The sequence below is a fragment of the Fundulus heteroclitus genome, chromosome 19, assembly GCF_011125445.2.
Source record: "Fundulus heteroclitus isolate FHET01 chromosome 19, MU-UCD_Fhet_4.1, whole genome shotgun sequence".
In the NCBI taxonomy this organism is placed as follows: domain Eukaryota; kingdom Metazoa; phylum Chordata; class Actinopteri; order Cyprinodontiformes; family Fundulidae; genus Fundulus; species Fundulus heteroclitus.
In genome coordinates, this window is record NC_046379.1 from 20,898,048 (window position 1) to 20,925,528 (window position 27,481).

At 40.1% G+C, this 27,481-nt stretch overlaps 1 protein-coding gene across 1 annotated transcript; it reads right to left on the minus strand.

The window, feature by feature from the left end:
- Window positions 1-1,458: 1,458 nt before the first annotated feature.
- LOC105917711 (phospholipid phosphatase 2) lies at window positions 1,459-26,893 on the minus strand. The gene is made up of 6 exons (XM_012852586.3): window positions 26,548-26,893; window positions 7,548-7,699; window positions 7,161-7,423; window positions 6,044-6,101; window positions 5,558-5,734; window positions 1,459-2,276 (listed from the first exon to the last, which is right to left on the minus strand). Exons 1-6 carry the CDS (start codon window positions 26,636-26,638, stop codon window positions 2,127-2,129), a joined length of 891 nt encoding a protein of 296 aa, XP_012708040.2. The 5' UTR covers window positions 26,639-26,893; the 3' UTR covers window positions 1,459-2,126.
- Between the last annotated feature and the right edge of the window lie 588 nt (window positions 26,894-27,481).

The window sequence follows — 27,481 nt, forward strand, 5'->3', positions numbered from 1 at the left end:
TTTGATAATCTTTGATACATTTATTTGGTTTGCAAAAAACAAAAACATAAGTATGTGAGGGATCTGATCCAGACCCAGTTCAAGAACAGTTGTCCAATTGAAAATCTGATCTGACAGGGTTTACAGTAAAAAAAAAAAATGACTAAAGGTAGAGAGGCCCTTTTTGTATATGTATGAACACATCTGTGGGATCACTCTAAACCCAATCAATGAGTTGAAGAACATAAAACTACGTATGCTTTTCAGTGGAAAATGTCATCTAAACAGCAATAAAATAAAGGCCATTTAATAATAAAAAAGATATTCTGACTTATCGTTTCAATATTTTTGGAATAAGCAGTAAAGTCTGGAAGCATTTTTCTACAACCACTCTCCCCTTTTCCTTACCTGTCCAGACTTTATCAAGAAAATGATCAAGCCTTAGTCCAGATTTGAAGAGTTCGCAGGAACCCAGACATCATAAAATGTCGAGGGGAAATTTCTGCCCATATCATAGTTATTTGTCATTTAAATATGTTTGAGTCGACTGTGGGGTAAATGGAGTACTTCCGACCTGCTTCAGTATTAATAAAAAGCCACCTAACAGAGGGGGATTAGACTTATTAAAAAGGGGGAAATAAAATGATACACAGCCTTGTGTGCCTCTGATGTGGCTCAACTGGCTCATTCCACGCTCTGTAAGGAATCTCACAACTGTGAGCTGCAGGTTCAGACATGAACCCCACGTCACAAGGCAGCAGAGAAGAATAACTCAACGGCAGGGGTGGGATTAAAATTTTCCCTTAGTGCAAGTGTTATGCAATTTCTTTCCTCTTCCTGGTTGAAGGAGGTATGCAGGAATTAAAGTTGTGTGAAGCAGCACCTGATATGGAAACGGTAGGAGTTTTAATGCAGGAATTAAAGTTGTGTGAAGCAGCACCTGATATGGAAATGGTAGGGGTTTTAAGAAAATAACCTTATACGGTATGAACGACGTGCGCAAACAAAATGCCACCGTCGGTGGTGAGTTTTGAAATGGGCAATATGACCCACTGCTCAGGGCGGCAAGGCTTGGGGGGGGGCGAGATATCTGGAAAAAGTTTTCTACCGCTTATTTACATGCCGATTCATTGAGGAACGCGCGCAGCAATGACGCGTTACGTCACACCGCAGCAGGATAGTGGCGCTTCAGTTGGAGTCTGGATTACATTTGATCGACTGTGGCTCAGATTATAAAACACGTACACTGGTCCAACTTTGGCCGGGTTGTTTTACTCAAAACAGGGATTCTTTAAAACATACAGTAGCTGAAGTCTATGAAATCTTTATTCCTTTTGTTTTCTGTGCTTTTTTTTTTAAGCAATAAACACACTTTATTTTTAGACAGGCATCAAAACAACATATACACTAGTCAAATCTGGTGAGAATTATCCTGCATTCCTTACAGAGTCTTTAAAATAAAGCTAATTGGAAAAAAAAAAAAAAAACGAGTTCTTTTGATGCAAGAATGACCACATACATAGACAACCTGTTAGTCCTGAAATGGTACAGCATTCATCACACACACAACTGTTTCAAGCAGGATAACATTCTCAAAGGCCGGGTCAGTTTGTGCAGTGCTAGCAGTGAGTGAGTTAAAAAGTGGTCAGTCACATACTTTGAGACAGGATAAAAATACATGCATAGAAAAGAGTGGGATGTGTCGATACATTCTGCTGCAGTGTATATAAAAAGTAGCAACATTCGTCCTTGACCGCGACGTCGTCTGAGCATTCTGCAGCCGAAGGTTTGCCACCCGGGCGAAGAGGAGGAACTTTCCCTTAACTTTCACTCTGACGCAAATCTGAAAGCCGATACATTAAGAGAAGACATCATATAATGTTGTACAATGTTGCACAAATCCACACACGCGCGCGCGCATACAGACACACACACACTTTTTTAAGGCAGCAAACACACCCTCCCCAACACCGCTCATAAAGTTTCTCTTCCAACAGGTTTTTAAGAATCATTGTTTTCTTGGTTGTAAAATAGCTCAAGGTTTTTCTGCGTGGTTCTCTTTGTGGTTTAAAAATAAACAGTCCTGTGGGGAACCGAGCTGCTGTCGGAGCTTAGGCGGCGATCGGACCGGCGCACTCCTCGGCTGCTCATGCCAGTCCAGAGCGGCTGTTATGGTTCTCGTGCTGCGAGTCCGAAGGTTGTGGGTTCGGTTTACAGTCGAGCTGTTCGCTCTCACCGCCCTCAGAACAGACGGAGGTCGGAGGCCGCTGCTTGAAGAAGTCCGACACGTATCGAACCTGAGAACAAAAAGAGGCGTAAATGTGGACTTTAGACTTTTGTCTCTGATCAAGAGGTCATAAATTGGATTCATGTAGTGAAATAAAAGCAGCAATTACTATTTACTGAAAACCACGCCCAATAAAAGTATTAATATCCCTTTTAACTTTTTTTTTACATCATCAAATCAGATCAGAAGAGTGGAGTCCATCTTTTGCTCTGCTGCACATAAATAAAATCCAGTGCATTCAATTGCCTTTAGAAGTCATCTCTAATAAGAAAATCTGCACATTAATGCAGCTGTTCTGGCCTCAGAGGTTTGTTGGAGGACCAATGGCATCATGAAGACCAAGGAACACAGCAGACAGTTTAAAACAACACCCAAGCTTTGGAAAATCTCAGAGAGCAATGTCAAATTCATGATTTGAAAATGGAAAGATTATGGCACAGCAGCAACTAGGGTGGCCAACTGAATGCAATGCTTCTTCTAGGCACTGAGTAAATGCCTAGAAGAAATCAATGCCTGGATGTGTCAAAACTTTCTTCAATTGAAAAAAAACAAATCTGAGGTAATAATTTTTGGACCAATAGAGGAGAGATCAAAAGTTAACACACAGCTTCAGTCGCTTCAGCTAGAAACCACTAATCAGGCCCGAAACCTGGGTGTAGTGATGGACTCAGACCTGAACCTCCAAAAGCATTTACAGACAGTGACAAGGTCGGCTTTCTATCACCTGAAGAACATTTCTAGGATTAAAGGACTAATGTCTCAGCAGGATCTGGAAAAACTAATCCATGCGTTTATATTTAGTTGAATTGATTACTGCAACAGTGTTTTTACAGGTCTGCCTAAAATGTTGATCAGACAGCTGCAGCTGATCCAGAACGCTGCTGCCCGCGTCCTCACCAAGACTAAGAACGTAGAGCACATCACACCAGTTCTAAAGTCCTTACACTGGCTCCCTGTTTCTCAGAGAATAGACTTTAAAATACTTCTGTTAGTGTATAAATCACTGAATGGCTTAGCACCTAAATACATCACAGACTTGTTATCAGTGTATCAACCCTCCAGACCACTCAGGTCTTCTGGCTTCAGCCTACTCTGCATACCTTGAACCAGAACCAAACACGGAGAAGCAGCATTTAGTTCCTATGCTCCACTTATCTGGAACAAACTTCCAGAAAACTGTAAAAGTGCGGAAAGCCTGAGTTCCTTTAAATAAAGATTAAAAACACATTTGTTTGAAATTGCCTTTGAATGTTCTAGTTAAACTGTTTTACTGTTTTTAATGTTCTTTTTTGTTTCTACATTCTATCCCTACTTGCTTTTATTCCTATATTTTAATCATGTAAAGCACTTTGCATTGTCTCTGTACTGAATTGTGCTATATTTTAATAAATTTGCCTTGCCTTCAGTATTTTAGTGTTTCCCACTCTTTCTGTCAAGATGGTTTTTCCACCATTTTTTGCCATGTTAAGCACCTCAGCCACTAAAAACATACACGAAGCATCAGTGGTGGTAAAAGTCCATTCAGAAGGACAAATATTGTAGATAATTCTCTATACCCGAAACATATCCTAGCAGATATTGTGTGACAGCAGGAGCAGCTTCTGTAATTTTAATAATGCACACACACTGATGCTGTGGTGATGCCTGTGAGTCGATGTATTGCGCTTCTCTAACTACAACCTACAAAAGACATTTCTGCCCACCCAAGCTGACAGGCCGAGAAAGTTCAAGTACATTAACCAGAGAAACAGCCAAGAGGCTCAGGGCAACTCTGGAGGAGCTGCAGAGATTCAAAAGCAATTTGCAGTTTTTCACTAGCCATGTGGAAGAAGATGCTCTAGCTAGACGATAGGCAAGCTATTTTCTGGTCTGGGTTGAAATGTGTGGAGGACAGCCACCACCCTGAGCACACCATCCCTGCTGTGAAACATGGTGGTGGCTGCATCATGCTGTGGGAATGATTTTCATCAGCAGAGGCACTGCAGCTTGTGTGAAAGAGACTGGGACTAATACAGAGCATACCAGCTGGCAGCTGCAAATGAGAGCAGGACAACTACCTCTAAACCTACAGCCAAGATTTACAGCGTAGACGTTCAGATCACAGCAAGTTCATGTGTAGAATGGCCCAGTCAAAGTCCAGGATTAAATCAAACTGAGAATCGGAGGCATGAGTTTACGATGTATGCCAATGAAGTCTCTGCATAAGTGAGTTTGAGCAATTCTACAACGAACAAAGATTTTAGTGTTTAGATGTGCAAACCTTGTAGAGATGTGCTCCCATCTCTATTTGCAGCAGGAACAGCAACATAAGGCGGTTCTAGAGTACCGACTCAAGGAGGAGTTGTGTGAATAAAGAATAAAATGCAAAAAAAAAAAAAGAGCAAGACAATAATCCTCCTTCCAGTTCACAATTATGGACTACTCTATAGGTACACCACATAAAATCCCAGTACAGCACACTGAAGTTTGAGGTTGGAACATGCCAAAATGTAAACTAGTTTATAGGCTATTAATACTTTTCAAAAGGTTACAAGCTTTAGATTCTCTCTAAACTCCTCAGATATTTATAGAAATGAAAGGTTCAATCCAGGTAAACCGTCGCTGTAAATGACCTTCCTAATATGTTCTGTCATAATTAGTTAACATGTGTTTATCATTCATTCACAGCCTATGCTTTTATTTTGAAAGGTTCAGAACAGCAAGGTGTCAAAAATCGATTGTTGCAAACTATGCAGTAATAACGCCAACACCAATGGGCAGAGAGGTGGTGTGCTCCACGGTTAAACGAAAAACATCACTAAGGTTCTACTGCAAACTTCAAAGGTATATTAGTGCCTGGTTGATGATGGAACAAGGTTGGTATTGACTTTTCTTGTGTAAATGTATATTTAGTTATATTTCACGGAGCATACAGGTTGCTATTAAGTGTAGCTGTTCCGTTTTCTTTCCAGCAGAGAGCGTTCATTTTACAAGGTAAGCTAGTCATACTTTAGTGATATGAAGGTATAAGTTTCATTGTTATGTGATGTATAAAGTCACAGGCGGTTGCAATTTGGTGCATCATTTAATTTATTTCACAGTATAGTAAAATATTAAAGGGCAACGTTAAAAGGTTAAAGGAAACATACTTATTAATAGTGTATTTGTTTTGTATATGTACAGCTCTTACAGCGTGTTCACCGTAGCAAAGCTGTTCAGTAAAAGGATTGTGAACCATCAGTTTGAGAGACCATGGTTTCAACCGGGATGCTACTGTTCCCGTTCAGTAAAGGGATGCAGACATCGACTCACCGTGAGCACGGCGATGAGCGCTCCTTGCAGCAGTCCCACCAGGACGTCAGTAGAGTGGTGTTTGTAGTCGGAAACGCGCGTGTATCCAACGTATAAAGAAAAGGTCACCAGGAAGAACTGGATGGTGGGTCGGACCAGCCTAAACCACTTCCCCTGCATCCTGGCTTGGACATAGAGCTGCACACACAAACACGTTTAATTCTGATTAGCTGCCAAAAAAAACATCTATACCAAAGAATCAATATTTGTCATGTTATGTTCTCTATTTAGAAGTTCGCCTCCCTCAGAAAAAAAAGGGCATTACTAGATCTGTCGCCCTTCCATCCACTGTAAACTATGACAAATTACAACAATAGTGTTTTTAAACTGGAGCAGTCTTGGTGTCTTGGCCACTAGCTCCCGTTTTGGCTCATTTCTGTTTTTTTTTTTTTTTTTCACTAAACTATCTTTTATGTCTGGACAACTTGTCACGTAGTGAGCACTCACCGACAGGAAGAGCATGCAGTACATCCCAAATGATGAGTGACCGGAGTAAAACGATAGCCTGAGGAGAAACAAATAAGGAATTATTGCGAGGGAAGTATAATGATGGAGAACAGATTATATAAAAGGGGACAGAAGATCCAAACTAATTAATGCCACTGAGACATAATGTCAGACTTCATTTTATTTTATTTTAAATTCACAATATACTGGTTTCTGTGCAGTGTTATAACATGAGTATGTTTACAACCATAGGGGCAACACCAATGATTATTTCGTTTTTCTTAAAAACCTCCTGGGCGTTGAAAAGTAATATTGTTGCAGAACAACATGATTTCAATCTTTTATATGAACCATAGCTATGGACACAGGTTTATATTTAAAAGTATTTAAAAAGTAGACGTACAGCCTCGAATATACAGTCTAAACTATAAGAACAAGTGGATATTCAAAATCAGTTTTAACATTTCTGATGAAATCAAGGAAGACAGGAGAAAAGTCCCTTTAAATGTATTTTGATTTCATAATTTGTGTGTACAATTTTAAAACCCCATTCATTCCTGCTTAAAATTACCCACAGAAATTTAGTCTGGTGTGCTTCTCGTAGCTGAAAGGAGCGCGAACATCACGCTGAGATCCAGAGAGCTTTCTAAGGCATTCAGAAAAGATTTTGAATCAGCTTATAAGTCTGGTAACGGATTCCAAGAGGTGCCAAAAGAATTTGAAGTCAGCCGATCCGCTGTATGGGAAATTTGATGGTTATATTACCAGTATTATTCATTACTGAAACAGTCATTTGCTCTGATTATTATGCATGCTTAAAAAAACAACAACGTAAGATCAGCGCTGATGTTGGCATGAGTCGGACATTGTAAAAGAGCTGTGATACATCATTTGTTGTGAACTCGTAATATGACTAAAACAGTTCCAAATAAATTTCCCATGACACACTCGTCATGATAGCGGTTCCCAGCGATGCAGCCCTTATGAGTTGATGGTAAGTGCATCTGCGGCTTTGTAAAAGGTTCCAGACTCTAGACACTGCGGCGCCTGAGGACAGTGAGCGAGGGAGAGTCAGCGGCGCCTGAGGACAGTGAGCGAGGGAGAGTCAGCGTCTCACCTGGACTCCGCCACGTTGCGCTCGTCGCCTGTGCAGGGGAATTCTGGTATGTAGCTACTGCAGTTCACCGGGGCGCACACGGCTAAGAAGTGCGGACGGGGCCGGCCGATGAAAAACTTTGCCACGTCAGTCAGAGACGTGCTGACCGCTGCCCCGAACAGAAAGGTGCCAACCACCTTGTAGAGAGCGGACAGGTACCGGTTGAATGAGGAGTTGGACTGCAGGCGATTGGTGTGCACCAGATAGGCCTCTCCTGTAGTGATCTGTGGCAAGACAAAAAAAAAAAAAAAAAGTGTTTATAGATCATATGGAAAAGTCTTAAAACAAGCTTTATGCCATCACTGTTGCAACCCAACGTGGCTTTGCTGGACGCACAATAGGACTCACAATGACTATTGAGCAGGTGATGGTGACAGCAGCCATGGTTCCATGGGAGATGGTATCTTTTTTGTAGGGATACTTGATGCTGTCATCATTGCAGTAGATCCGCCTCTCATAAGGTTTGAATCTCAGTGTGAGGATGGCTGAAGGCAGAGCCGCTGGAGGTGGAGAGGAGACGTTAAAGTGAAAAAAGCAATCAATGCTGTTTTATTGAAACTAGTAGTTGTGTAGGAGAAGCAATGTCTGGACGCCACTGTTGGTCCTAGAAGACAAGGTGCTCGCTGGACAGGAAAAGCATGAACTTCAGTAATTGTATGTTTTGAGAAGAAACTGCTTTACAGTTTTCCCCTTAGTCAAAAACACAGTATTTTTGTTTAATCGTTGCCAAAATAAATACATAAACGTTTTCCATTTAATTTCAACTTTGTCTCTTAGCACATAATATAATCTGATAAATTCAATAATTGAAGGAGAAACACGGCATAGAGGAAAGAAAACTTCGCCATGCCTTTCTTTGTAAGCAAATTTCCCCTCAGGTGAAATGAAAAAATGTATCCATAGCATCTTTGTAGAAACAATACTGATACTGAAGGATCCAATAAGCAACAAAGCCCATAGCTAGATTTCATCGCAAAAATGTCCCGATGAGCCCAATCAGCTTTCTCTAGCAACACTCAAGTCATTTAAGAAATATGCGGACTAACAAATCTTTAATTACTGTATACCCCAAGTATGTTTCATCTTAAGGTCAAGAAGATTTTCCTGCAGGATTATCTACTGCAAAGCAGAATTCATGGCTGAATCAATTAAAGCAGGTGTTCCTGAGGCAGCAAAGCAGCAGCAGACCATCATACTACCACCACCATGTTCCAATGTAGGTACAGCATTTGTTTTTTAGGAATTGCTGAACTAGTTTTACACCAAATGTAAGAAGATGCACACCTTCCAAAAAGTTTCACTTTCACCAGTTCACATAATATTTTCCCCAAAGATCATCAAGATGAGTTTCAGCAAATGTGAGACGGTGTGTTTTTTTTTTTTTTCCAGCAGTGGTTTTGGTCTTTGATGCCATTCTTCTCCCAGCTCTTTTACTTGTTGTTGAATTTGGAACTCGCTGATGTGCGCTTGGAGTACATATGGTAGGTCATTCTGGGTTAATACCTCTCACTTAGGGCTGGACGATATGGCCAACATTTATATCACAATAAATGTTTTAATTTGAGTTGATACGATATAATAAACATGTTGATATAAACACAATAAAAGCCTCAGAAAGACTGCCAAGAACGTTCACAACAGATGCCCGTACAAACTTATGACAATTGAGCCCGGTTCTGCTGGAGGTTTTCCTTCCCGTTAATGGGGAGTTTTTCTTTCCACTGTCGCTTCATGCTTGCTTAGTATGAGGGATTGCTGCAAAGCCATGGACAATGCAGACGACTCTCCCTGTGGCTCTACGGTTCCCCAGGAGTGAATGCTGCTTGTTGGGACTTTGATGCAATCAACTGGTTCCCTTAACGTTTTTGACCAATCTGTATAATATGATATGCCTTGAGATGACATGTTTCATGAATTGGCGCTATATAAATAAAATTGAATTGAAAATTGAATTGAATTATTTTGTCGTGTTTATAAAACTCCAATATAACATTTTAGAAATATTTGCTTTATAAAATAAAAAAAAACATAAAATTACATTAAACCCAGAATGTCAGTCAGTGACAAATGCTGTAATCATAAACTGTAAAGTATATTGAAATATTGGAAATTTAATATCGTCTTTACTGAATAAAGCTATATTGCGATATATATATATTGATATTGAATTATTATCCGCCCCTACTCTCACTGTAGTTCACTGGAGTCCCAAAGTCTAAGAAAATGCTTTACAACAGTTCCCAGATTGGAAGATGTCAATGACCTCGCTTCTCCTGGATTTAGTGTTTCTTAAGATTCAGACAACAAGGGTTTCTTTTTCAGATCCTTTAGCTGACTGCAATCAATTTCTTGATTTTACACGTCCAGCAGTAATCAGGCCTAGATGTTGCTAATTACGGTAAATTGTAGTCTGCATTCCAAAAATGTCATCATAAAATAATTATAATTTAGTAAATTCATGATCGGTATTATCTGGAACATGCAAGTGAGACAAAAAGGAAGAAAAAAAAAACATTTGTAAGAGGGCAAACGCTTTCTTACAGCATCATGTTTCCACATCATATATGCCTCAACTTTCCAAATTGCTGAGTTTGCCTTTTTTTTTTAAAATCAGCAAGGAAAAGTTAACCTGTAGTGTGCAGCAACATGTGGAGACGGAGCATCACTCTGCCAACTCCAGATCCAACTCCGGCATCTCATTCAGAAGATTTCAAACCAGAGGAGCAACGCCGCAAAAGTTGTGTTGCAACTTTATATCCGAAACCATTTCAACCCTTGGTGGTTAATCTCGATACATGGAAGTTGACGAAGGCATGTTGTTTTTTTTTTTTTTACGACATCCTGTGAACAGTCCGAACAGTTAGACCCCCGCACAGCGGCCTGCTGCTCAGGAAACAGCTAAACACACAACAGAGCGCAGATTTTCAGCTTCAAGAAAAAAGACCCAGCTCTCCCCAAGAACATGAATTTGTCATCGGAGGTAACGGCTTCATACCGCTACGTCACACGTTGACATTTTGTCCTTAAAGAATGAGCCACCGGTGGCCGTGGAAACCAGCCCATAACTACAGATGTGACCTTCTTGACAACAGGGGCCGTGTTGACACGGCAAAGGGCCTGGGAGCCGAGCACCGGAGGGAGAAATGCACATTCAACAGGTCTCTGAAGACGTGCTGACCTGCTCACACACTCCGGATAGAAAAAAAAAAAAAAGGCTGTAGTTGTCAGACTCTAAAAGAGAGGCATTCATTTATAAGGTTGCAACGAGCAAAGGTCTTTTGTTGAGGATGGTTGGGAGACAGTAGGCTTAAAACTTCCCCTCAGAGCGAACAAAAGATGACATGACGCTGTCTCCTGAATCAGAGGAGGTCTCATCCAACTGTATGCACCAACAACCTTTAAATAGCTTTCCTGTTTTCAAGTAAAAACAAGGAACCGGACAGTTTATTTTTTTAGACAAGTGCCTGTGTATTTACTGACATGCATTGTAAAAAAAAAGAAGTGTTTTACAAAGACTACGCTTCCTTCCTTTCTCCAGAGAGTGCATCTTCAGTTCAACTAACGCAATTCAAAGCAATATGAATGGAGAAGCACACAGCTCACACGCAGAGTCACAGTAATAAATTCAAGCGGATATCTGGTGGCCAGCGAAGTCCATAAGCTGACGCAGAATGCCGTGAGGTACGAGCATTTACGTAATTTATTTTCCCTTTGTTTGGGTTCATGTATAAAAAAAAAGGGGGCAGAACTGTTTGAAATTGTGAAATTAAAGAAGAATGACCAGAAATGGATCCAAAACAGCGACAGAAATCTCACCATTCCACACAACTTTGTCCGACACCAGCTTCTGAATCTGTTTTAGCACAACTGCAGCGTCCTGCAGTTATGCTTTTACAAACATGAAATTAATGGTCACCTAGCTTAGGAAAATGACCCAAAACTAAACTTTGATTCGCCTCAAAATAATTTCCAAAGCTCAGGTGAACACGTGGGGAAAAACGTGCAGAGGCAACACAGCCCGGCCGCAAACCGCTGCGTTGCGACGTATTTCACATCTGATCCTGAACCGTCCTAAGCTGCCTCAGGCCTCCTGCTTGGTGGTGCCGCAGCCTCTGGGGCCTTTAAGAAAAGCCATATTTCTACTGATACATCAGGAGACCCTTAGGCTACGTCCACACTGCAGGCCTTGATGTTCCATTACAATTTTTTGCTGAAATCTGATTTTTTTGTATGGAGGCGGCGGTGGCCATTCATGCTAAATGCAACCGCTATCATGCTGCTGTCTGACCAGTTCAAGACCGCAAAGGCTAACAGGAGACGTCACACAGCACCGCGCTGTTTCCAGAAGTAATGGCAGGCGTAAAGGTTTCTAGAAGTGTACAATAAAGCTTCGGTCAAACAAACAAACAAAAAATAAATAAACATGGATACTGGCCGGCATCTCACTTTACTTATTAGGAAGTTGCTGAGCAACGGGAGCCGACAATATTAAGACCACATCGTAGGAAGAAGAAGAAGATAAGAGGAAAGCACAGCTATTAACAATGTTTTTTTGTGGAGCGCTAGCTGCTGCTGTGTGTGGATGTGAAGTGAGATCCAGGACAGTGACGTAAAAGAGGGATGAAACGCGACACGACCGTTCAGACTGCGGAAGCTTCGAGAGTTATCCGATACGTATCCGTATTAGTACCGCGTATACAAGTGGCTCAAATTAGATTTTCTTTTTGGGTCAAAGGATTAGAAATGGGCCGGTCACACTGCTATGAAAAAGGCCGCCTCTGATTAAACACAGGTGGACTGCATTCACCTCTTAAGTTTGTTCTTCTATATATAAACAGACACACACACACTTTTCTAATTTCACTTCACCAACTTGGACTATTTTGACAGATTCATCACATAAGATGCGTAAAGTAGTAAATTACAGTTTGGAATGTAAAAAAAAAAGTGAAAAAAAGGTAAATAGTGGGAGTGGGGTGGGGATACTTTAGCACTGTAATGCAGTAAGACGACTCATGAGTGAAGCAACACTTTACTGCTGCCAGAGGTAGACTTAGATGAACTCTGACGTTTGCTGAGATATTTGTTGGCATGTCTAACTCTGAGTAAGTGTAATTAATGTTCTCTGATGATGAGCAAGTTCCTCATTGAAGAGACTTATTTACACAACAGGAAGTCGTGCAGATGCTCTTCACATGTCCGAGGCTCACTCCTCCAGCAGGTCAAGCTTTTTCTCAGCTACGCTTTGAAGTGGAGCCCGACCCGTGTTTGTTCTGCAGGGAGCAGGGATAACATTTAGACAGAAAGTCACAGGGGCCTCCACGCTGCGCCGGTGGACCAATCTGGGCTGTGGTCGTCCAAAAAGGGATTAACGGCATGAAGCTTGTTTAACCAAACAGTGACTGAGGAACTGGATCCCTCTTCCAACTGTTTTCAATGTTTGCTTTTAGTCTCTATTTTTCCATGTTCTACATTTTATTCCTACTTGCTTTTATTCTGGTTTTTCTTTCTGTTTTTTCCCTGTATTTTAATCACGTAAAGCACTTTGCGTTGTCTCTGTACTGAAATGTGCTATACAAATACATTTGCCTTGCCTCTTCATAAAGCTCACTAGGAGCTGAATCCAGTGAAGTTTCCATTATCTGTGCTGGACAGCTTTTAATCTGTTTTATTATTCCAGAGGGCCTGGTTTGTTTTCTAAAGCTTGTGCTCGGTGGGTCACCTTCCTGATCCAGCATCAGGGACACTCTATCCCCTGCCCGGCCAAATTTAAAACCTCAACCTATTTGCCAGAAGGCTTGACTGCAGGAAAATGTATAAATACTTTTATAGTTTAAAATGTTTTTTCCCCCTTTATTGTGATCTACTTCTTTGAACATACAATAGGGATTTTTTTTTACAGAATAAATTCATATTCTAATTTACTTGTCAGTTTAATTCAAAATGGGTCAACAGGACCAGTTTAGAAAAAAAACAAATATACATCTCAGAAGGATTCCAGGAGAATGTTATAACTATACCAGCCTGAGCTGTTAGACATGGTGAAAATAAACCATCGTCCATTTCCTTTGTAATGTTTTAACCCGTGAGTGACCTTTAGCAAGTTGTAAAACCTTTCTAAATCAAAGCTCAAGAGCACAAAACCTTAAAAACTAACAAAACATTGGAAATGTTTCTGAAAGTTGCAGCACAACGCCCCTAAAAAAAAAGTAAGATAAATGCAAAAATCGATACAACCCCAGAATTCTACCAACCCTGTAATCTTTGCTATCCCCATTTTCTGTAAGCAAACACAGCGTCCTATTGTTGAAGCAAACAAGAGTAGGAGCTGCAGAGGTTACAATTAGCCACAGAACACAGCGAGTGGCCTACAGAGAAATTTTGTGGACTAAAGTTGGATTTTTGTGGCTTATGCATCATGATAATGGCCTGACCAACTAAACACATACCAGAGATCCTGGATCACTGTGAGTACATGACATTACATGAAACGCGCCAAACTAGAATCTCTCCTCTTCTTTTGCCTTGGCGTGGTTCCCGACGCATTTACGTTTGTTTATGGAAAGAATTTGGAGCAGCTCTCCTCACTTTTTTTCCAAACACTGATTTTTTTTCTCCCAAAGACAACCGTCGTAAAGGTTTGAAGCTCGCGTCGGTCGTCTCATCCCGCTGTGATATTTTCCATGTCTCTGTTGGGGTTTAGTTCCCTGGATGGGCCTTTCCACCTCCGACCAACGCAACAATGGGTTCATCTCACAATCTTTCCACCCAGGAGGAACACGCTCGCAATTTTTTGCTGACTTTGTCCTCAGATATAACAAGTCCTCCGGACATATGAAAAAAAAAAAAGTAGGGGGTGGTGCGAGGGGGGCATTGTTTTACACTTTTATAATCTCATCTGGTAAGAGAACGACCCTGATTCTACCCTGAGAAAATAAACATGATGGAATTCGGGATGAGTATAACTTCCCCTTGACATGTGACCCCGCAGGAAGGGGGAAAGTGTTCCTGTTATTCTGCTCTCAAGATAAGTGGCCATCACTACTGGCCCTTAAGAGGTGAATCAAATATTTGTAAAGAGGAGAACCACGAATGGGTAAAGGCAAAAGCGTTTGAATGTTTGAAGTCTGCATGCCAAGTCTCAGCACCGTGAGACCTGGGACACCAGTCTGCTGAGTGACTGCTGCCCTGCATCGCACCGACATATTTGGGAAGACAAATATTAAGCTTTTTCACCGCTTGTTGCGTTATGTTTCTCCTGCCCCGCATTCTCGTGACGTGAGCTCAGAAGGAACTGTGTGGCAACGCGGTGTTACTGTATTCAAGAGGAGTGTTTTTGCAGAAAAAGAGCATCACATCCTGTCAGGGTAGGAATTTTTCCTGGGAAAACCCGACACAACGCTTTGTCTTATAAAAAGGAAGGCAAATAAGGGTCATTTTTTACAAGATTAGAATCGTTCACAAGGTGAGCTTTATCATTTTTAGCCAGGGTAAAGTCCCCAACCACCTTCCATTTCCAGTCTTTGTGCAAAGCTAATCTAACTGCTGCAGACATCAGCTTTACTGATATAAGAAATGTATTAATCCAATGCAATTCTTGGAAAGAACTCAACAATAACCTTTGAGGTTTATCTCCATCAATAAAGCTGGATTTAGCAACACTTTAGGTCATGTCTACAAGGTCATAGCCTCAACAGAACGTACTTGGAGCATGTTTGCTTTAACTGTTTTACTCTATATTTGGTGCATGCCTTACATTTCTTAACTTTTCATGACCTGAGAATTTATTGTGATTTAATTAAAACTAGATTTTAAAGTTTTGTGCTTTTTTTTTTTTTAAAGAAAATAATTTATTAATGGATGTTTTGATTTAAGTTAAACAACCTAAAATATCAAATAAACAATAAATAACCCAAGGAAGTCGTTGCAGGGGAGCATTTAGTAAAGAACAGACCAACCAACAGAGGGATATTTTATGAATATGGTTCAAATGATAGGAGTTATGGCCACATCTGCTTACATGAAAACATCAAATAAGAATATTTATCTTTTCCAACTTGAAAAATTTACAACAAACGTCTTCTAAGTTACCAACTATGGAAGAATCACACATCAGAGACGCTTGAAGACGCATCCTGCACCTAAGACGAGATGATGTTGGCTGGCAAGTAGGGATCGCCGATTACTGTCCTGTTCCCTGTCACTGGGAAAATAAATTTACTATATTTTTATTCCGATACATTCTGATTGATGTCTGTAAGCCCAAAGCTGATCAAAAAGTTGAGGTTGCTACCACTGCTGTTTTAAAGTTGGTTTTAGGAGAACATCAATAATGCAATAAGCATTAGAACAATACTTTTAGAGCAGTTTGTGAGGTATCGTGTAAAATATATATATTTTATAACTTATGGTATTGCTACTTCATGGAATGCCACAAAAGTTGTGACAAGGTTGAAGTAGTTCATGCATCATCTTCTGCTTTTGTCTAAAACCCGAAGGAAGTTCTAAAAGCTTGATAATCTTTTAGAACTGGTCCTTGTCTACAGTCGTCGACAAGCAGTGGGTCACACCCTGGACAGGTCGCCAGGGCAACATTTAGACTAACAGGGTTAAGAACATATTCCTACCCAAAGATGTTTTCGAGTAATCGATTATATATTAATGGTTTTGGACTTGTGGAGGGCATTGGAGAATCCGGAGAAACCCCAAGAATGCAGGGGGAGAATATGCAAACTCCATGCAGAAAGACTCCAGACAGGAAATCCAAGGTAACAGTGCTACCAACTGCATCACTGTGCCGCCCGTCTTAAAGATTTGCGGAACAACAGTAAAATATTAAAGATAACGGCTGCATGGTGTGGCCAAACAACTAAAAAAAAAAAAAAACAGCCCGACTCTTAATGCTATGGTAGCGACAGCTCCCTCCTCTGTCATATTCATTGTGATTTGGTTTACTCCAACTTCGTTACAAACGTCATCCCTCCAAGGATATCGAGTGGCTCATTTCCTCCCTTTTGGAGGAATGTCTTATGTTCAGACAAGACAAAAAACTGGGTTGTTTGGGTACAATAATAAAAAGGAATGCTTGGAGGAGCGAAGGTGAGACGAGCATGGTGGTGGCGGCATCCTACAGTGGGTTTGTTTCCGTGTACAGTAAGTGGTATTGGTGCATTGTATAAAATCTTAAGAACAACGGAGGAGGACTTACTCCAAATTCTTCAGTTCAAATCAAAAGCTAAACAGTTTAAACTACAAGTAGAACTACTACTTGCAAGAACAATGATCCCACCAGCACATCACATAACAGGTTGTGCATTTTATGCAAACCTCAACCCCTACACTACTAAAAACTTTGCGATTATATTTCAAAGCAGAGTACATGACATGAAACCAATTTAAAAAGGAGTTCTACCATATCTGAAATGGTCAAAGTGGTGACATCACCCAGCATGAAATATGCTAGAGGTCTATGTGGTTTCTTTGCAACTTCCTAAAAGGTACATTTAAATATTAGTGGGGGTTTATTTATATACACTGTTGAAAACAATTAAAAGTAAAACTTTGAAAACACATCAGATCTAAATAGAAGAAAACATGCTGGATACCCATGCTGATGTGGAATGGGTAATATGTTAGGAACAAAAGGATGCCTCATCCTTTGATGAAAGTTATCCGCCCACAGAGCTTCCTCCAGAGCTGCCGAGAAAGTGAAATCGAAAAACTGATGCTGCAGACTAGTCAAATTTGCTAGAATGTCATTGCAACAACTCTAAATTGTATTCAGTAGCTTGTATGGCCTCCAAGCGCTTATAACGGTGTGCAACGTCAGGCCTTGGTCCTTATTAAATGGCACATGGTGTCCTAGGGTCCTCCGAGACCATGACCAAGGCATCACTAAGCTCCTGGACAGCCTGAGGTGCGAGGATGGACCTAAATGGGACGTCCTGGAGATGTTCTGTTGGAATAAGGTCATGGGAAGGACTCAATGGTATCAAATCCTCCATCCTCTAGGAACTGACTGCCAAGTATCAATGTGCTATCTTGGTGGGGTCCGACTGCTTGTGCAACCTCTGTAGATCCAGGTAATGCCTCATGCTACCAGAAGTAACATTGACCAAGGTCAAACACAAAACATTCAAAAAAACATGGAGGAGAAGATTCCTATTTTTGGGGTTGTCTCATTGTTACCCCATTAGTGGCACTGTTGTTAATTTAATTAACAGCAGAACAGCTGACACTGTTTAAAAACCTCCGTTACCACAGAACTGACCAAATCAATACTCCAGAGGTCTAACTGATTTAATATTATACTGATTAAAAAGTCCACAATGGAAGCTTTAGCACAAATGATTGAATCAATCAAGTTATTTAGTGTAACCAACAGTCTGATAGTGGATTTAACTGTAAAGTTAATCTTACTGACTGAACAAAATTTTGTTGCACTTCTAAGTCCAGATGCTGTGATTTATCCTCATGTTTGCATGAACCACAAGTCTTAAATGAAAAGTCCACAGTTATGCATTTTCAAAATTAACTTCCAGTCCAGAGGAGTTAGATGCTCCAACATCTAACCTAAGATCCTGTGCATATTCGTCTAATAAGACATTTTAAGAGCTTATTTTGTGTCGTGTAGAACAGATTTGTTTCCAGATTTAACTCCTAGTTAATCTGAGGTGCCACCCTGTTTATGTGGAAAGGGGGGTGATCATAAAGCTAAAATTGCTTATTTCCCTTAATAGAAAAGGTGAGAAGCATAAGATTAAAAAAAGATAGTAATTCCTTTAAAGGGGAAGTGTTGTCATAAGCTGCATGTTGAACGGTCAACCTGCGCACCTGTTTCTACACACACAAATAGGTATTTGCAAAATGTTTCTTTAAACATAAATGCTTAGCTAAGCGTGCACAGACTGGATCTTATGTTATCTTGAAAGTTTTGTCATAACTTGAGTTTGTTTTGTTCTAGGAAGATAGAGCCAGAACTTCTCATATCTGAAGCTACACCGGTGGCTGACTTTGCAGACATAGAGAGGCAGAAAGTTGTCATTTCAGACCTCATCAGCTTATCTGCAGATGAGTGGAATAATTTAAATAGTTTCAACCTTGTTAAATGCGATGAAAAGATTAAGGAACTAAGGAATTCTATTGAAAACCCAACTAAAGATGCTCTGATTACAGATGTTCTTTGCCAGATCACCCTGTTGCATCAGCGAACAGAAAGCTAAACAGTATCTTCAGTTGCAGGTTGAGCATATAAATACATTAAGAAGTTTGCATCAGCAAATGTGAGCAAACAATTCAGTGATTTAGAAACAGTTTGTCAACAGCGATTAGGAAATTTTATCCATGTTTTGTAATACGATTTAAAGCCACAGAGTAATCAACAACACATGGAGCGAGACTGAGAACCAGCTCTGAAATTAGTGGTTTGGATGACGAAAATATTCAATTCCTTTTTTTTTTTTTTTTTTTTTTAATTGTATGATTATATGATTAAAGGAAACCCGAAGGCATAACAATGCTTGAAACATTTCTAATGCCATCAAACATCCACGAGGGACAGAGATCTGATAATTATTGCCTACATCTAAAAAGGAAATCTAAAACAGACGTTCACTTTTAGGAAGCTGGCAGAACTTATCAAATAAGAAAATGAAAGTTTAAAAGCCATCCTTATCACAATGATGACTCACCTCTGATTTCACAACAAAGTGCTACACCCCACTGTCATAAAATTATGACTATTTGCCTAATCATTTGTTGCCCCCCCCCCACAATTTTCTGCCGAAACACCTCTGACTAATCAAGGCATGGACTGCACTAGATTCCTGAATGTGTATTGGGGTTTTCTGGCCCCAAAAATGTTGGTAGAAGACTCTTTAATTCCTGTGAACTGTGAGGTGGGTAGCCTCCCAGATTTAGGTGACTTTCCTAAATGACTTATGCTTTGTGGCAGGGCACATCATCCTGCTAAATGAGACCACAGTCTGTAATTTAAAAAAAGGTTCCTATGTATTTCAACAATGCGCAGGTAGATGGTTTGTATCCAGGTAACATCTGAGTTTTGGAGGTGGTCTGATACAGTCACCATACCATCATAATTCAGCTTGAGAAACTTTCTCAAGTCCTAATGTGTATCGGTTTTCTTGCTTCTAACACATCAACTTTACAGACAAAATGTTCATTAGCAGTTCAATAACGGCTCCCATAATGAAGAGATTATGTGGGATGCCTCAAGGCTGCATTCTCACACCACTTTTATTCAACATCTATGTTGACAACCTCTATCAGACTATGGAGCAGTACTACATTTAATACAATATCTATTGTGATAACCTACAACTTTCTATCTCTGTCTAAGATTTTAAGATATTAAGAAAGCTTTGGGAATGCATTATTGTTAGTGAATGCCTTGACAATGATTTGACTGGGGATAAGTAATCAAATAATTAACTCATGCTTGGAATTCATTGCATCGATATGATATTGTTTCTTAACTACCAATTTACTCTTTTTTTATGCTATATTAAACAAACATTCCCAAATATACAACCCGCAAAGTAGTTTGAATGCATAATACTTAAAATTAAAATAATCTTTTTGCCGTCCAAGCTTTTATTTGCAATATTGATATTACGTAGCATGTAATATTGATGTTACATAGTCAGAACAATGAGTTCACAACATTTTGTGGAGCCCCATATAATTAAATATTAGCAACAAGCTCTGAATGTTGCCCTTTTTTCATGCTCTTGATTGAAAATAAAAAGGCAGAAACTGTATTTTTTTTTTCATCTTTTCTTGGACCCCTGCCAATCAAATCCCCCAAATATAAAAAACCACCCTTTCAACAGATCTGTAACAACCAGCTGATCCGACAGAAGTGGGCAAATAAATGTTTAAATACATTTAACGGTGTGATTGCCTAAGTTATAGTTGAGCTAAAACAGTGGCTTGCAAAAGTATTAATTTTACTGTTTGTGTTTTTCACCTGAAAGTTTTTTTTTTTACTGATCTTAGAACAGTAGCCTTTCAAGTTTCCTAATTAATGACTGTTGAACTGTATTTCCTATATGAAGATGAATAATGATAAATGCAAAAGACATGAGAATTGATTAAATGTTCAGCCTGTTACATCTGTACTAATTCAAAATTAATTTACTCTGAACAGCAGCTGTTAATCAAAAATAATTTACAGACGTTCTGCAGACTTTGAGGATCTTTGGTTTAAATTAGCTCTTCCCAATGAATCTTCCTCAGGAAAACAAAACTTTTCATGATGGCATTGTTCAGTTTCCTCTGGAAAGTCTGATATTTATGATGTGTGAAACAAATACAACGCTGCAAAAACAGGACCAAAAATAAGTCTTATTCTTAGAGCACTTTATAGGAGGAGTCCTAGTTTCGTATTACACTTCCCATTGTTGCATTTCATTCATTGTGCTTTATTTTCTCAGTTTAATCCCACTTAAAATCTATTATCTTTCATAATTTTCCTCCTTGATAGGTAAAGCAAAGTTATATTGTGTGGAAGTATATTTTAGTTTAATGTTTTTTCAGAATTTTTATTTCTCCTCTTATTTGTTGCAGTTGTTTTTAAACATTAATATTGAGACGTAATATGGAAATAAAGAGAAACACACTGAGAAATCCTGCATTATCATTAATTTCCATGTGGAGGGCACCACACAGCATTTGTACCCAGGGCCCCCAAATGGCTACCACCGCCCCTGATCTTACCGAGGCGGTGTGCAGCAGCAGGTGCCCTGTTGGATGCTCTAACGCCAGCTGAGTCCGACCTCCGTTTTCTTCAGGTGAAGGACTGTTCAGAGTTATAATTCATATTTGCTGCAGTTCAGGTCCTCTGTGAACCCTCTTGGAAGCTGTGATCATTTTTCCATCGCTTTTTATCTCTCAAAGGAAAATGCCTACATCCACTTGAATGTACGGCAAGCATTGTGCACCAAGACAATGGATTTCTGATGAAGCAATCTTTTTTTTTTTCTTTTAAATCAACAAATAGGCTACAAGCTGTAAACTGTGGAGAGGTTGGCAGGGGGCGGGGTGCGGTTAGGAGTCCTGGTACTCGCTGCACGCTAAGGGGTATAATTTCAAAGTGCTGGCATTGTGTACCAGTGCATACCGGCCCACTTAAAGCATTGATCCTGATCGCATAATACCTTTCTGCAATAATTCTATAAAGAGTTGTGACAGCGTCCACCTCTGTGTGGTTTGTATCTCAATAGGCTTTCATCAAGACTTCCTTCGACAAAACGAAGAGAATTTACAGCAGAGTATGTACTCATTATCATTCCTCCATGTCATTCAGCACAAGGTTCCACAAGTGGAGGCAAACATGCAAGCCACACATAAAAGCAATAATCTTCAGGCAGGAAATCTGGTTTTGACCCCGACAAGCAGCTGCAGAAAATCAAGTGAAGGGAGAATCCTACATAGGAGTCATCACCACCAACCTTTGCCGGAGCCAGAGTGTCAAAAATGTGAGAAACGTGACGCAAGCAGCTGGAAGATACCCATTAATGGCTTTGTGTCAAACCCAGGCAGCACAGCAAGTTGCAACATGTTGCTTTGTTGCCTGTGCACAACTCGCTCCTGCACACAAGCAGGAGCCCACCCTGAGCAATATGCATGAGCGACGGCCGTTGTGTCTCTGTAAGAACCCTGTTTGACAAGATGTACCCTCCACCCCCCTCCAAACTGCCCTTTAAAGCTATGCAAGAATGTTCCAACAACAAAAACGCTTCCATGTCGGATAATAGATGGATTCACACTTGCACAATAACACACAATCTCCAGTTTCCAAAACAGGATTTTCACTGTCAGGGAGATTCATCGACAGTAATCTATGCTCTTCCTGCTAGTCCCATTGTTTTAAAAGCTACTAGCCAGACATATGCAAAATCAAACTCCCTTTAAATATGCTGTCTCGTCTATAATCTAACATGTCATGGTTGTATTAGCCATTTATTCAGCCATTTTGTCAGAAATTGTTATTGAATAAGGACAAGATATAAATTACCCAAAATAATTTTCCACATAAGCACAAGCCTCTTGTGCCCGAAGCCATGTTGGAGATCAATTTTTTTTGTTACATCATTTTGCATTTTTCATGTTGTATCTTGCATATGTGAGAGAAACAACCATCGACCATAAAGCATAAAGGATCTGGAAATGTTGACAGCTTGTTGGGAGACTCACAGAAAGCAGGAATATGTCCAATCTAGAGGATAAACGGAAGGCCTTCTGGTGCAGTTAGTGATGCTAACATGCCAAAAGTGCTAACTGTTGACAAAAGTAAAAAAATTATAATAATAATTAATAAAACTCAACATCCTAGGTTGTCGATTTGTTTCATTAAAGTACACGTGCTGATCATATAATTAGAATATCAGGAAAAGTTGCTTTTTTTCAGTAATTCAAAAAGTGAAACTTGTATATTAAATTCAGAATCTATCTCAGGAAGTTAGAATATTGTGAAAAGGTCCAATACTCAAGACACCTGGTCCCACACTCTAATCAGCTAATTAACTCAAAACACCTACAAAGTCCTTTAAATGGTCTCAGTCTAGTTCTGTAGGCGACACAACCACAGGGAAGACTGCTGACTTGACAGTTGTGCAAAAGACGACCATTGACACCTTGCAAAAGGAGGGCAAGACACAAAAGGTCATTACTAAAGAGGCTGGCTGTTCACAGAGCTCTGTGTCCCAGCACATTAATAGGGAGGTGAGGGGAAGGAAAGGATGTGGTAGAAAAAAAAAAAAGTGTCCAAGCAACAGGGATGACTGATCCCTGGAGAGGATTGTGAAAGAAAACCCACTCAGAAATGTGGGGGAGATTCACAAAGAGTGGACTGCAGCTGGAGTCAGAGCTTCATGAACCACCACGCACAGACGAATAAGACCTGGGGTCCGTTCTTCGTACGTTGCTTAAAACATCCGAGATCAAATGAGACATCCAAGATGATTTCATCCGGCTAATCGTGATCCAGCTAATTGGGTTCTTCGAACACACCTGTTGTTTATGATTAGTATGGCTGGATTGAGTTATCTGAGATAACTTCGTGTTCATGCGTCGCTTTAAAAGGGGAAATGTATCGATAGTAGAAACATTGATCAGCAACGCTGCTATTGGCTGTTCAGCATGTCAAAAGAACGCCCACAGTTTTTCTCCCAGCAGAACACAAGCTTTAATGGAAGGTTATGCCGAATTTGAGTCATTAATTTAAACACCTAAAAATCTGCTAAAGCCAGGAGAGAGTACTGGCAAAAAGTAGCAGACAAATTAATGCATAAATACTGTCCATGGTAGATGTTTCTATCACTTTTTACAGTATGAATTTTTTTTTTTTTAATAATTTCATATTTACTTTGTTCTTTTATGTCAGAGCCTCCACGGGACCCACGAGTACATGGGGGAAAAAGTGAAGTACAAGAATATTCTACAAACTGGTAGCCTTTAATTATTACACTGTATTTTAAAAAGCAACTTCTTCCTCTTTTTTAAAAGCCACTGTTAAATGAAGTCTTTGTCTGTTTATAACAGCCACCAAGAAAAAGGCTGAAAAAACCCCCCAGGTTCTTTTTACTTTTGTTGCATGAGGCATGTTTCACCCTCTCTTTTTCTTTCACAAAATGACACAGGGTGCCATCCGTTCCCTATATAAACAGCTTCTTCAACAAAAAAAAAATATTTTTTAAAAACACAAATTAAGAGGAGAAATTGAACTCCACAACTTGAAAAAGAGAAAAATTGCACTAGAGATCGAGTTGATTCAAAAGGACGTTCAGAGTAAGTTCTAATACACCATTTGATTGTAGTATTGCTAACTTTATATAACTATCTCTTATTGCGGGCAAAAGATGACTTGCTGGCTTTTCTTTATAAATAATTGTTTAAATAAAATGACAGGAACTAAGCATTATTTGTTTCGTCTTTTATTAAACATTAAAAAAAATGGTGTTCCACAATTCTGTCCCGTCCTCTGTCACAAGGTGGTCCAAGTGCACTGGCTGGACAGACTCCCCTATCTTCTCCGTTTATAAAGCTGCGGTCTAATCCTGTTTACATGAAATAAGCCTGCTTGCGAGCACAGGGTGCACAGTCCAGGATGTCTTTCAAAGAACCAAACGATCCAAGATCATGCCAAATTGTCAACAATCAAATCCAGCTAACTGAGTTAGCGACGTACGAAGAACGAGCCTCTGGTTCTGGCTACTGCATTCCTGGTGCCAAGCCGCTCTGGAACCAGAGACAGTGTCAGAAGCGTTTCGCCTGGGCTAAAGACGAAAAGGACTGGACTGCTGCTGAGTGGTCCAAAGTTATGTTCTCTGATGACAGTAAATGTTGCTTTTCCTCTGGAAATCAAGGTCTCAGAGTCTGGAGTAATAGAGGAGAGGCACAGAATCCACATTGCCTGAGGTCCAGAGTAAAGTTTCTACAGTCAGTGATGGCTTGGGTCGCCATGTCATCTGCTGGTGTTGGTCCGCTGTGTTTTCTGAGGTCCAAGGTCAATGTAGCTGTCTACCAGGAAGTTTTAGAGAACTTCATGCTCCCTGCTGCTGACCAACTTTATGGAGATGCAGATTTCATTTTCCAACAGGATGTGGCACCTTCACACAGTGCCAAAGCTACCAGTACCTGGTTTAAGGACCGTGGTTTCCCTGTTCTTTACTAGCCAGCAAACTCACCTGACCTTAACCCCATAGAAAGTCTGTGGGATATTGTCAAGAGGAAGATGCGATACGCCAGATCTAACAATGCAGAAGAGCTGAAGGCCATCAGAGCAACCTGGGCTCTCATAACACTCCATTCACTTTTTGAATGGAATTACTGAAAAATTATCTACTTTTTCATGATATTCTAAGTATATAACCAGCACCTGTATAGCATATTTTTAAACTGTTTGGTGTGAATTATCCATGTCTCCTGGCATCTGCAATGCTAAGTTTGTGCCAGAAAAAAACCTTTCCCATCCATCTTAAAGCCTCAGCTTTTTTAAACTCAAATTAGCTAAATTTAAGGAACAATGTTCTGGGTGGGAAAATAACGGCATTTCTTAGGTAATTAAATTCTTGGATCAGAACATGTTTCATTGAAACCGATCAAATTAGTTTCCGCCTAGAGTCTACAGAGAGAAAATTAAGTTTAAAAAGTTAATTAACAGTAAAAATGAAACTAAAAAGATGCCAATCAAATGACATTTTGGTTTTAGCCAGAGTCATAATCTGATTTATCCACAGAACAAGACTGAATAGCCCCAAACAGGGATCACAACCGAACTAAACGGGAACAGCATGTAAAACAAAGGTTTTCCAAAAAACACAAACAAAACATACAATTAAATAAAACGTATACACAAAATGTTAGCCTTTTTAGTTTTATATATCTCTGTATTTCATGACAATAGTGAAGAAGAAGAAGAACAACAAAAAATAAATAGACACGCTACAGTTTAAAAATTAAATTCTTAATTTACAGGTATGAAATGTACCAACCAATGTGTTGGTACGAAATGGAGGCAAAGGAGCAAACTGATCCAGAGTCTTGGCTGAATGTTGCGCCTATTTATGTTGACGTAATTAACTTAAAAAAAGTTAATTCTGCTTCCATTTTTCCCCCTTTTTCCTCCCCACCATGATCAACTGTTTTGCAAAACCCTGCAAAACAAAATCCCTACTTCATCACCCAGCTGTCTTCCTCCTGTCAGTGTTAAAACTTGCGCCACGGGGAAATGGGGAGGAAAAACGCCAAAAAGGACTGGACATCGGGGCAAAACAGGAAGAAAAGCGCACAACCCAAGCACACACGGAGACAATTATACAGGCGTTATTTCGCAAGGCACAAGGAGGCTCATAAATGCGATAAAATATCAAGTGTCCTACATTCTTACAGCGAAAGAAAAAAAAAAATCATCTGCGTAATTTCCATGCAGGGATCAACAAGCGTAGACCGTGTTTGGCTTGTCTGAACAAGACTCGTTCTGTAGCGAAAATAAATAAATATCCGTGCCATCTGACGAGCAGCATTCCCCCCCCCACCTCCCAAATTTAACTCTTTTGCCCATAAAAAGTGAGCTCCCCTTATCTTGTGCAGCGACATGTTGTATCACCTGTGGCACAACAGCAAATCAAATGCGCGTCTTGAGCAATCCCGTGCGCCGCCGAACTGCGACGCTTCTTATTCTTGTTGCTTAATTAAAGTAAATTGTACTTTACAGTTTTGCATCTGATAGGTGTGTGCTACAGGACGGCGTGGCGGAATGAAACCGATTCCAGCACCTTTTTTTTGGCAGCATGAGGAAGGGAAAGCAGAAATGTGGGTCACTCACCAAAGAACACGCAAAGAACATCCACCGCGATGAAGATAAGCTTTTTCATTTTTCCTTCAAATGCTGGCCCGCTTTTCGAACCAGATCGCATCGTTAAAAAAACGCAGGCTGGAATGAGAGGAACACCTGGTGCTCGGAAATAAATATTAATAACTAAAAAAGAAGAAGAAGAAAAAAGACTCAAGGGGAGATTCTATTGTGGTTAAAACGACCTGCTGGTTCTTCCGGGCTGCTGTCCTCAGTACAAGCGCTTCCGCCCGTCTGAAACAGATTGTTTTCCCTGACTGGCTCACCACGGACTGGCTGATTGTAGGAAGGACTGCTTCAGGTGTTTTCGTCCTGCCTCCTCCTCAGAAAGGCGCGGCTCTCAGCGCGGGAAGACTCAAAATGTAGTCAGCAGAGTTACGTCTTCATCAAAACTCCACGTGTGGCTTTAAAAGTGGAAACTTTCAACTTATTAACTCCCCCCCCCCCTCCCAATCATGGAAGATATTAATTTAACACATGGAAAAAAAGAAGAAAAAAGAGGAAATGTTCTTCTTTGGCAGCAGAGCCATTTTTCATAATTAATTTGCAATATGATTCTGGATATTGCCCCTTTTAAAGACCAATCTGTGCCAAAATTTGACTGCCTAACCAATGTTTTAAGCTGTTTATTCCACATAGTGTTCTTCCCTCATGATGCATTTGTTTTTGCAGAGTTCGCCAGTCCCTCCTGCAAAGATTGCTCCCCACAACATGATGCTGCCACCCGTTTGCTTCCCAGTGGCAATGGTGTTCACAGGCTTGCAGGCCTCCTCTTTTTCTCATTAAATTGTAAATTATAGTTTCATCGGGCCACAGAACATATCTATAAAATGTGACGTCTTTGTCCCTAAGTGTATTTACAAACTATATTCTGGGATTTTGTGTAGCACTAGTAGTAATGGCCTCT

What these genes read in the sequence shown, in the direction of transcription:
- LOC105917711 (XM_012852586.3), bottom strand. Translation starts at nt 26,638, where the DNA reads ATGCGATCTGGTTCGAAAAGCGGGCCAGCATTTGAAGGAAAAATGAAA. An exon ending in TGTTCTTTGCGTGTTCTTTG is followed by an intron (nt 7,700 to 26,547) that starts GTGAGTGACCCA and finishes CTCCACCTCCAG; the next exon opens with CGGCTCTGCCTTCAGCCATC. An exon ending in TCACCTGCTCAATAGTCATT is followed by an intron (nt 7,424 to 7,547) that starts GTGAGTCCTATT and finishes GTCTTGCCACAG; the next exon opens with ATCACTACAGGAGAGGCCTA.